At 37.0% G+C, this 12554-nt stretch overlaps 1 protein-coding gene across 5 annotated transcripts in view; it reads right to left on the bottom strand.

Annotated features, from left to right (window-relative positions):
- The window catches only part of cadm1a (cell adhesion molecule 1a), a 465526-nt gene that overhangs the window by 91514 nt on the left and 361458 nt on the right, over nucleotides 1-12554 (bottom strand). For all 5 annotated transcript variants that reach the window (XM_055016986.1, XM_055016985.1, XM_055016987.1 and 2 more), the window contains 2 exons: nucleotides 5372-5524; nucleotides 1537-1674 (listed from right to left, as the gene is read on the bottom strand). In XM_055016986.1, coding sequence (XP_054872961.1) covers nucleotides 1537-1674; nucleotides 5372-5524 — 291 coding nt within the window. The remainder of the gene's footprint in view (nucleotides 1-1536; nucleotides 1675-5371; nucleotides 5525-12554) is intronic.

Below are 12554 nucleotides of genomic sequence, written 5' to 3'. Positions count from 1 at the left end.
TAAAGACCTTTACGGCCTCAAACTATTATTTTTCTGTTAGTTTGTCTGATAAATTACAGAGTAAATGACAAGCAGAGTTCGTAAACTGAAGACAACCAGCAGCAGGTCACTGTTCCACTGTTTGACTCGGAAATATCCAATCTTTTCTTGTTTAGTTGTAAAATGGGTCATCTCCCTGTGACTTCTGGCTATTTTTAATCAGTAAACAGAGTTAAGCCTTTGACCCCCAGAAGCATGTTATTTTTTATTAGTTGCCAAAATCACACCAATTAACATGCCCAGAGAATCTCCAGATATGGTTCTTGATCTTCAGTTTTGTCTCCAAAATGAACCAAATCTCAACATTTCATCAAAATCACTTTATTTTACATCTAATTTAAAAATCTGCCGAAAATAAGTTGTTTGCATTAATCAGATTCTGTAAAAAACGAAATATTCTACACTTTTAAGAGCAACTGAGAAGATTTTGGTGACAGCCGCAACTATCAGCCATCTGACAATAAATCAGGGACTTTTTGGCTGAACTGCAGGCTGTGTAAATAATATGATATCTATGGTTTGTAGATCCATTTTCTTGTTAATTGATGTACTTTTTGATGAATTTGCTTTTGTATTTTATTAGCTAAAGTTCTCTCTACTTCTAGCCTTCTTTGTACTGTTTCCATGGAGGTTCAGAGCTTCATATATCAATAAGTAATAAGACTACAGTGAGTACAAATGGAACAGGAGAAAATAAAACTCCAAGAAACTCAGTGGGGTTTAGAGAGTTGGTATTTTCAGTTTTAGTCAAATACTCACAACCGCTTTCCTTTTCAGTCATTATGCAGTCATTGCTGATAACAATCATTTTTATAATTCAACAACACATAAGTTTCCAAAGACTTCTGCTTTACTTTTAACGTTATGATCTATAATGTCAGTCAAATCTAAGATAAAAATGATTCCAAGTAAAAGTTCACTTAATTCTTTAAAGTGCAGAAAGAGTGTCCTGTCTGATATCAGAGAATTTACATGAAGACATGAAACTAATTCATTTAAAACACACATTTATAGAAACACACAGAAGCTCACGGTATTCAGCTGAATTAAAGCAAAACTCTAAAAAACAAATCTAAAATATTAGTTCCTCCATTTTGGTTCCTGATTTTCTCTGAAGGGAGAACACCAGTAATTTACAGAGCAGACGTATTTAAAAAAAGTTATTTCAGAATCTAATTCCACTTGGACTCCAAAAGGTGAATAACTTTTGGGTTTCATTACGTCTTCTGAAGATAAATCTGCGTGCAGACGGGAGTATATGCACGGGATCAACAGTCCCGGTTTGAAAGCAGACCTGGTTTTCTCCTTTTCATTCCTTTATGAGGACTCGTTCAAAGCCAACTTTCAGTGCACTTCTTACAGGCGATGGATCATTTCTCTACATTTCGGGGAACACGGCGTCCCACAGATACATTTTTACACAGAAGTGAATACTTGTGAGAGGAACCGGCTCTGGTTTATATTGTGTTAGGAGACTGATGATTGTGGTTTTCCTACCTGGGAGCTCTTTATCTCCCTTCATCCATCTGATGGTGGCGGCCGGCTTGCTGCTCATGGCGGTGCAGGTCATTTCTGTGTCGTTGCCCTCACTCAGGACCTCATCGCGAGCCTCGATGATGGGGTTACCTGGAGGAACTGGAAACACCAACAAAACTCTGTCAATGCTGAGGAAATACAGGACGTTACTCTGGAGACTACTGAGGAGAATTTAGAAGAGGAAAAGGACCTTCAAACAACAGAAAAGATGCAATAAACAGGCCAGAATGGTGCTGATTTACTGAGGTCCATATGAGAGGGAGCTTATTAAACATCTGCTGATTACAGGAGTCATTTTTATTTATGTCATGGTGTCTTATCTGATTGGATCCTCCGATACTAAACCAACATTTTATCATGTTGTGTGAAGTAACATTTATGTTTGCGTTGTAACTTCAGCGTTTTAACACTATAACATGTCAAACTATGAGGTAAATAGTATTTTATGTTTTATCATTGAGACTGTAGAATCCACTGCTGGACTAATAATGAAATCATCAGTCCTTGTGGTTTGTACAAAACATACATTATGTAAAGTGTAAATGCGCTCATACACACAAAAGACAAACTTCTGTTAATGACTTATTCTGACATTCATATTTATGAACTCGTATAGCAGCACCATACAGATCATTCCAGAACTGGAGGACATTTTACATCCAATAATCCATGCAGAAAATCCTAAAACATGCAGTTGTTGTGTAAATGTTCTTGTCCTGAGACCAAATCTCGATAAAAAACTAGGAGAAAAGAATCTTGGTTTTATTTTTTTCATTGATGTCTCTTGTAATTGTGGGGACATTTTTTTTATAATCAACATGATATTTTAAGTAAAAATTATTATTCATGGAACGTGTCCCACAACTTGTTAGCAGAACCTGTTGATGACGTTTTTATCTTTCATGTCGTCTTTGTCATTATGTCTCACTTTTGTTGTTTTGTGTCTCATTTTTGTCTTTTGTGTCTTGCTTTTGTCATTTAATTCATCAAACAGTTTTCCTAAAGAATGTGTAGAGCAAAGCTATGTCTTCTCTTCTATTTTCCATATTTTCATCCCATTGTCAGCCTTGATTGAACGTCTCACTCTACCTCATATTATCAGGATCAGACTAATTCTTTGGACTGTTTTCCATCAGTCAGTTTGTCCTCTTGGTCAGCAGTAACAGCAGCTAAATATCTAGCTTCTACTGCTGAGAAAAAGATCACATTAGCATGGATTAGAGTAGAGTTAGCAAACAGCACAGAAAACATGGAATGATGGACTCAGAACTCAGCTTTGAAAAACACATCAAAGCAATTACAAAGTCGGCTTATTATCACTTAAAAAATATCTCAAGAATTAAAGGACTGATGTCTCAGCAGGACCTGGAAAAGCTCATCCATGTGTTCATCTTCAGTCGGCTTGATTACTGTAACAGTATCTTTACAGGTTTACCTAAAAAAACACTCAGACAACGGCAGCTGATCCAAAACTCTGCTGCTCGAGTCCTCACTAAGACCAAGAAAGTAGATCACATCACTCCAGTTCTGAAGTCTTTACACTGGCTTCCTGTCACTCAGAGGGTAGATTTTAAAGTCCTGCTGTTGGTCTACAGAGCTTTAAATGGTTTAGGACCAAAGTACATCAGAGACCTCCTGACTCAGTATATACCAACCAGACCACTCAGGTCATCTGGATCAGGTCTTTTATTAGTTCCCAGAGTGAAAACCAAACATGGAGAAGCTGCATTCAGCTTCTATGCTCCGTATATTTGGAACAAACTCCCAGAAAACTGTAGATCAGCTGAAACTCTCAGCACATTTAAGTCCATTCTGAAGACCTACCTGTTCTCAGCTGCTTTTGACTAAGTTCTTCTAACAGTTATTTTAAATCTTATTTTATGACAAACTCTGCAGTGTAACTTTTAAAATGTCCTTGCTTCCCAACTTCTGTTTTTGATTCTTTTACTCTTCTGCATCCTTAAATTTTAATGACCTTTTTAAAGATTTTATAAATGTGTTTTCTTTATTTTTAGAATTGTGTTTTCATCTGCTGTTTTAATGTCCTTGTGAAGCACTTTGATTCGCCTTGTTGTTGAAATGTGCTTTATAAATAAACTAACTTTAACTTTAAAAATGCTACCATTGATGTGTAAGCTGAGCCAATCAAGCCTTTGATAGTTTATTACCTATTATTGATCAATGTGGAGCAGAAGGTTTATTTTTAGACATGTTGAAGTTCAAATGTCCTCCAGTTCTGGAATGATCCTCCTATAGTTTGTTTTTGCTGCTCTGTACTTCAAAAGCTTCATTAATGAATTTAATTACATTCAGGACCAGCGCTTCTATTGTGCAGCTAAAGTTTTCCTCATTACGTGACATTATGTGACGTTGGAGCGACATTAAAACTGGGTGAAGCTGCTCTTTAACAACCTTGTTGGCAGAAACACTTGTTGACAGCTGACCTTTCTAGTCATTCAGAATCCAGCACACACAAAAAAAAAACACGATTCTACCGTCCAATGACACTCTAATGAGTTTTACAACAATGTAGCTTGATTAAGGCTTATTCAGAGCAGCTGTAGTTCAAACTTTAACTCTCTCACAGAAGTAAAGGCAGAAATATTCAGGGCAGGTTGCTGAGTTTCAGTGACAAACTGATGATTTCTAAAAATAAATAAGTTTTATGAAAGAAAGCATTAACAGTTTTCAGTTAAAAGTTAAATAGTAACATTTTTTAGACAAAACAACAGAGATATAATTCATTAACACCCTGAAAATCACCAAAACCACATCATTTATCATGTCAAGAAATGTGTACAGCTGAGTTTTTAATGCTGAATTGAAGCACTCATTGAGCTTTACTGACTGGGAGGTGAAGCTTCGTGTTCATTGTTAGTGGTAAAATGTGAGAAAATATACTGTAACAGAAGAGAAGGCTCCACTTTAACACTGATGCTACTTAAAGGCAAATTCAAGACCTAACTTTGTAGTCAGGCTTTTGATTGATTGGATGGATTTTACTTAATTATTACTCTTTTTAGAACATTTATTTACTGATTTCTTTATTTATCCATAACCTTAGAATTTTAGTCTATTCAATGTCCCATTTCTTACGTATTTTTAATATATTTAATTTGTTAGTGATTTAATTTGTTAGTTACCCATTGGTTTAGCATTTAATTAATTAATTTGTTTGCTAACTTATTCATTCATTTAATTATTTTATTTGACCTTATTTTTATTTAATTTCATCTCATCTGGTGTTTCCTCTTTGTATGCGTTATTGACTCTCTGTGTTGGAGTCATTCATTTCTAACATGTTGGGGTTTATTTTTTTAATCCGTAAATCACTTTGTATTTATGCATGCAAAAAGTGCAAGTGTTGATGTATTGATTGATTTATTGATTGATGATTAAAACAACAGGTAGGTAAGAAGCAGAGTTTTCTGTGGGAAAGAATAACTCCCTTTGTCATTAACCTGTTAATGCAGTAAAAAGCAGCTTTATGACAGAAACCTTCCTGTTCATCCTTAGCGGTGAATCCTGAAACCAGATTTTGTTCCCGTTTCCTCTCCTGAGCTTTACCTATCTATATTTTATTAATATACATATTCATTTAGCTTCATCTATCTATATTTTATTAATATATTTATTTATTTAGCTTCACTACAGGCGCTGAGCTGTCCTCTGTGTTGCTAAACATGTGAATATATGTTTCCTTAAAGGTAATTAGCCGACGTTTCCTCCATCCTGCATCGATTGTCTTCTGTGTGTGTGAGCGTTGTGTTGTGTTGTGTGTGTTGTGTTGCCGTACTGAGCACGGTGATGTCGGCGTAGGCTTCCTGCGGGGGGTCGGTGTAGAGCTGGCAAACATATCGACCCTCGTCTGACAGCGAGACGTTGGACAGCGACACCCGCAGCTCGTTGTCTGAGAAGTTCACCAGCTGGAAGCGAGCGTCTTTCAGAGCTGCAAGAGAAAACAGAAACACATTTTAGCTCTGTTGGAGCCACATATAGAACAACAATCAGAGTAATAATAACAGTAAAGGATGCAGTAAAGTGAACATCTGTACGTACGACACCTTCGTTGTGTTTTCTTTTTATTCCAGCACCTCTCTGATTGTTCAGCTTCAAACACGACTAAAACTTCCACACGTTCAGCCTGTTTCATTCTCAGTCATGCCGGCTGCTCACTGAGAGACGCATTTTTCATGAAGATGTTGCATGATGTCGCTTTTTCTAATTCCCACGTCCACGATGGAACCAACCATGTTCTAAACAACTTCTTCAGAGCTGATAGCAACAATAGGCAGAGATAAAAACTAAAACACTATTAACCCATTTCCTTTGTGGAAGGTTTGAGCTGCAGTGTCAAAGAAACAATCCTGAGACAAAGAATTCACCAAAAACAATGTCTTTTATTCATTTCTCTGTTGGATCTTTAGTTCTAAGCTAATATTTGAAAGTGAAAAATGCTCACCAGAGTTTCCTACAGGTCAGAGTTTTATCATTTTCTCTGACCACTGCCCCCCCAAAACCAAATACTCTGTTTTCAATCACATAAAAACAAATAAAAGCAGAAATTCCTAACAATAGAGAAGGTGAATTACCAAACGTCAGTTATTATCTGAGATTAAACCATCAAAGCAAAGAGCTTCACTGACTTTCTTTTTAGAAAATCATCTTCAAATAAACAGTTGAGCCTCAGAACTTTATCTCACGTTTATCCAAAGAACAGACACACTGTAAAAATATGACGCTATAGATCAACATCTGGACCATCAGCTTCCTCCATGAAGAGCTTTTAACTGACATCAGATCATTTCAGAAAATCTTTCACAACAGATTAAAATCAAACCGGTGCTGCAGTCATTTTTAGCTGATTGTAATCGTTCTTCCTCTTAAGCATCATAATTAATGTATTTAGTCACTGTGCTTTCATATCTCCAGTATACTTTTATGAAAATGAAAGCTGAATTTATATATTTTGATGGTTCTGTGTAGGTAAAAGCCTGACAAATGACAAGGATTTAAAATCACCACCAGTTACAAACTCTTGTTTCATTGAAACTATGTGAACCTTTCTGATCAAAACCCACCCATGGGTTTAAAAAGGCACGTTTGAAATACAAAATCAACAAAACTGCATCATTTATCCGAACCAAAAACTGTAAAAACACAGAAAATTGTAGGATTTTGGATTTTCCAACAGTGCTTGAATGACTCATCTGTCTGAAACTGTGATATTATTAAATCACTTTATTCCACATCTGGTTTAAAGCATTTGTAAAAATAAACCTTTTATAATCACCGGATTCTGTAAAAAATCCTGTGGTCCTCATCCCAATCAGGAAGAGACTCACATGACAAAAACTCAGGGACTTTTTCACTGAAATGTGTTGAACTGTAGGCTGTGTTTGGGCAGAGCAGAGAAAAGTCAGGAGAAGCCAGGTAAAACATGGAAGTAATAAAATATAAATAATATGGAAAATCATTGTGGATTTTATCCAGTATCGGTAACTCCTGTTGGCACTTAGAAAAATGTTGAACCATGATGATTCCTGGTTTTATTATTGGAAAATAAGCAAGTTTAGTTTTTTTTTCTTTTTGTTATGATTTATGGCATCACAACTGGGCCATATTGTATAAAGAAGCTCTGTCTACTTGTTCTAAACTAAAATATTTATAAATATTTTACTGTTTTTTGCCTCATAAATGATTCAGTGAATCATGTCAACTGTCTACAGTCAGATTTCTAAAACAGTCAGAAACAGAACAAACTGAGCCATATTTTCTATCTGGTCGCACATAATGACAAAGAAAAACAGGATTATTTAGTATTTTACTTCATTCTGTTTCCATAAACTGTTCCAGAACGTACAAACACAAACCATCAAAGAAGCTATTTGGTTTTTTTTATTATTGTTTTATAAATATATTAAAAATGATAAAGGTTTGCTTTGTCTGTTTGTTTAATCCATCAGAGGATTTCTTTGAGAACTAAATGAAAAAATAAACAAACTAAAACCAGCGAGCAGCTCTCTGAAGGTGTGGTCAAGAAATAAAAGAAATATTTCATCAGTTCTTATAGAATTTCAGGACAAATACGCAGCCAGTCATTTCAGCTTCAACAACTTCAAGCTTCAAAGACGAAGACAGACAAAAAAAAACCCTCAATCTAATTAGTCAGCAGCCAATCACAGAGCAGCGTGATGCAACAGAGAAAACAAAAGGAGAAAATCACAAGTTCACACTTTGATAACTCCCTTCTGTTCAGTTTCTGTTTGTATGAACCAAACCTCTTCCTTGTCCTTCCTACCTGGGAATCTGAGGACAAATCCATAAATCCTGTCTTCTTCCTCATCCGAACCTTGTTTTCCCTCCTACCTAAGAACACTCCCTCAGCTGTAATGTGGTCAGGATGAAAGCCTACCGTCTCCATCTCCTCTTCCATGTTCTGATAAATTCTGCTCTGATTGGCAGCAGATCTGGGCTTTTTGCTCTCTGCACTCCTTAGATCCTCTGGCTCTTCTTTTGAACATATAACATGTCGGAGCAGACGTAAAGAGATGGAAGATGAGCTGGACTACATTATGATCAGGATCTGTAACAATAACTGCATTTAAAGTCCAACCGCAGACAAAGTAGGAGTGATTGACTGATTTAAACATCATTAATCAAGAAGATTACACGTATTTTAACCAAACAGTCCATGAGACCTCCTGTCACTACATTAGGGGAATAAAAGTAGAAAGCATGCATCACAAAATGGAATCTAAACTTACATTTATGCTCTTTTTTGGCCAAAACTAGAACCGAAAGAGACATAATTTGCTGCTATATTTTGGATTAAAGCACCAGAAAATCCCCTCACAGCACTTTAACAAAAAGCCCAGACTCAGTACGAACTGGAAGAAAGAAATCTGAAGGTTATTTTCATGCAAATGTTTTTTTTCTGCCACATACAAGTTCGTTAAATTTGCCAAAAAATGAATCAAAATGAATGAAAAAGGGAAAAGTTGCATGCTTGTTTCCATTAGTGCAGCTATTAGTTTCTTTTGTGGAAGCACAATGAAAGCCTTATGGTGGCAGATGAATAATATGCCCCTAATTAGTGGAGCTCAGTCAAAAGCCTCGTTAGCCCTCATTAAAACGAGAGGTCAGCCTCTAATCCTGATGATTTAATTCAATTAAATGTTCCAAGATTCAAACATCCTGATGCAACAGATGCACGGAAATAAAAAATAAAAGCTTCTACCTGTTTTCTAGAGGCAAAGCTGCTCTTCAGGGAGACGTCTTAATAACGTTATTAAGGAAAGAGACAAACGGTTGAATCCAACCAAATATTTATAACACTATACTGTACTGTGCTCTTATGAGATGCATTCATTTTGTCTCTAAATGAGATTGGAAGAGTGCAGAAATCAATAACTGAGGTCTCCCGGTCACCAGATGCAGAATGTGACCTGAAGTAGACGATCCCAGCATGAATGACGGTCTAATCGATATTAAACTGGACGGAGTAGGAAAATAAACAGCAACATATAGAACCCATGATTCCATCTTTCTTTAAGGACAACAGGATTTTCTGGTTTTGTTTCACCCGTTCCCTTTTCTAATCCTCCCTAAATAAGAGGACTGAAAGCGAACTACGACTGAAGACGGAGACGACGGAGTATAACAGTACATTCAGCTGATGAAACGGTCGCTGTTGTGTTGCGTTGCGTTGTATTGTGTTGTCATGTTTCTTGGACATTTTTGCGACTCAGAGATGTCGGCAGCATTCGTTGCTCTGCAGGTTCCATCTTTGCTTTAACCCTCATGTCATCCTGTGGGTCAAATTGACCCGTTTTAAAGTTTGAAAATGTGGAAAAAAAATATATTTTCACAGTGAAACTTCTGATGTCCACATTTTCAACATTTTTGGGAAATCTTTAAAAAATTTTTGGTGGAAAAAATAGAAATGTTAAAAATGTTTCTTAAGAACATTTGGGGGATTTTTTAAAAAAGTAATACTTTTAAGGGAAACTTTTAAGGAATTATTGTTATTATAACTTTGTGCACGTTATCATGAGTTGATTATCTTTTTTCTTTAATAAAAGGTTAGATTTATTCTTTGAAAATCTCAGTGGATTGTTTTGTTTCAGACAACCAGCCCAGCCTCAGACTCCTGTTGGGTGAAGTCTCCACGCTGTAGTGACCTAAACATGTCTGGTTGGTGGTTCACACATTTGGGATATCTCACTGATTCACAACCTCAAGTTTTTTGTCCTTTTTACTTTCAGCAAGGCAGCAACCATCAACAACAGGAACATCAAATGAGAAAACCCTCATACTTCTTCTTTGCTACTCCACTTGCAGACCAGTGCAGATGACACTGTCCTTCTTATTACTGGTCACTCTGATCACTGATTTTCTCCCATCAAATGATAAAAACACTTGCCAACAGCCATAATGTCAAATTTGCTGAACAAAGAAGAAATACCAAACAACAAATATGTCATCAGAGAACAAATACGGTCATAAAGAATCCTAAAGAATCCTGGACATGTATCTGAACCTGGAGCTGCTGCCAGTGGTCTGATATTAAATCATTCTTTGTGGAATTCGTTGCCAACTTTAAGAAAGTTATTGTGATGTTTGTCCTAAGCACACAAAATGCACACAGTCCCTTTAGCTAATGTCACGTCTCAGTCAGCAAAAACCCAAACAACTTCTGCAGCGTCCTGACGAGCATCCATTTATTTTTGAATGAAATATTTGGCGTGTCAACAATTTGAGAAATGCGTGCCAATCAGATATAATCCATTTCATAAAAGCGTTTCTGAAAGATCTCATAATCCGCTTATGTGTCACTTCTAAATAAGAAATTGTGCTGAAAGCATGAGCTGAATAAATAAATACTTTCTAATAGGTGCTGAAAGGAGGCACCGTGGCACCGAGGCAAGGACATGGTTCCCTGAAGCTCCAGGTTTGGGATGAAAACACTGCCGGCTCAGGAAGATACAAGGACGGATGACGGAGAACAGCCTGGTTAACACAGCAGGACCCAACCTTTCTGGACTACAGAGAAACACTGCAGGCAGTTCTTTTACTGCTACATCACAGCACACTGGAAGACATATTCTCCTTGTCTTTGTGAGCTGTACAGAAAACACAGTGACCTTTAGCTCGGTTCTCCTCTGGTCCTATCAGATCTGACAGACGTCACAGATGGCAGACTAAAGCCATTGATAGTCAGGGAGATCTGTCCAAACTCTGAAAGGCCGTAAATTATCTGATGCTTTGGCTTTTCCCTTTTACAGCTGACAGTGATGAAGCTCATTTAAAAGCAGTGATAAGACAGTGAAGCCAAGGAGGCTCTGAGAGGCAGCTGACTCAGAGTCACTGCTAGCAAACGGCTTTAATGAACCCTATACTTCACTCTATGCATTCATGTTTATGGTACTGTGAACGCTCTTCACTTTAAATGAAGGGAAACTACTCCAGTAAAAGGACCGGTAGAGGAAAACAAGTTCAGCGTCAGAGGTTAGTGCCAGAGCAGTAAACAGTGTAATGTTAGAGCAGTAAGGAAGTAAATGTGTGGATTTGTGGGTAGATGGGCTGAAAGGAGCCAAATCAGGAGGGTTCTCCAAAGAACTCAGCTTTAGAGATGCTGGGATTTACTGGCCAATGCTGATTTTAAGGAGGTAAAATATCCCAATTGTGAAGACAAGCACATGCTTTTTATAAATATACATACATACATGCACAGTGCCAAGAAAAATAAATGTCCTATTCTTGCATATTTCTCACATTTAAATGTTCCAGATCACCAAATTAATATTTATATGTTTTTAATATTAGGCAGAGATAACCCACAAAACAACAACAAAAAAATCTGTTTTTAAATGATGATTTATGGAAAACCTGGGATGGATGGATGGATGGATGGATGGATGGATAGGTGGATGGATAGATGGATTAATGGATGATTGATGGATGGATGGATGGATGGATGGATGGATGGATGGATGGATGGATGGATGGATGGATGGATGGAATTAGAAGCTGCTCTGCCAGCCAAACTGTGAGCAGACACCATTTCTAAATAATTCCATCAAACATCTATGCTACTACTGATATATCCAGGACATTCCAGTAACAACTAATAATATTGACCAGCTGATATATCAGTCAGGTTATACTTAGTTTCTAACCACTGTTTGGAAACAGCCTTGAAACTTTCCATGGTAAAAAGAAGTATACCACTCATTTTTAATTACACTCTGAATTTTGCTTGTCTTTTATATTGTAGGAACTCTACAAAGGTTTAGCTTCACGGACACAATGGAGCTATTTCTCTGTCGACATATATATGATATCGGAAGATTGACTGAACTACAGCCACTGTCAGCACTTAGAGCGTTAAATACTAAATGGACTCTGTCGTTCCCATATTTCAACCAGTGCTTTTCAGATGGCTGGAACATTCTGATGGAGAATTTCAATATCTGCTCAAGGACACTCGGATGGGGAATCATAACAGCAGAGGTCACAAGAGGTCACTGAACACTGGGCAGAGTTAGGGTTAGGGTTGGGTTAGTTAACTACGGCAGCACAGGACGATGAGATAAACAAGTTCCCTGAACCATCTAAACCCTACAACGCACTGGCAGATTTGAAAGGCTGTCCTTACAAAATAAAAATTCCGATACTCATCACACCTAGAAATGAAAAAAAAATAGAGAAAATCATTGAAAAAACATTGAGCTTTTCAATGGTTCTTGAACTATTTATCCGTCATGAGGAATCTTAACCAGCTGTGAGCTTAACAATCATGATATCTCAACAAAATCTTTTACCAAAACAAAATAAATCTGAAAAAATGAACCATTTGCTTTCACCAGATTGTGAAAAAAACTAAAAACCCTCTGTGCTCCTGGGTGCAACCATAAAGCCAGAGGGACTCCGATCCAATCAACAGCCAAAAATCTGGGTACTTTTTGGCTGAACTC

Source organism: Amphiprion ocellaris, chromosome 14 (genome assembly GCF_022539595.1).
Source record: "Amphiprion ocellaris isolate individual 3 ecotype Okinawa chromosome 14, ASM2253959v1, whole genome shotgun sequence".
Classification (NCBI taxonomy): domain Eukaryota; kingdom Metazoa; phylum Chordata; class Actinopteri; family Pomacentridae; genus Amphiprion; species Amphiprion ocellaris.
The sequence above is the reverse complement of the archived record's forward strand: the minus strand, read 5'-3'. Positions and strand labels throughout refer to the sequence as shown.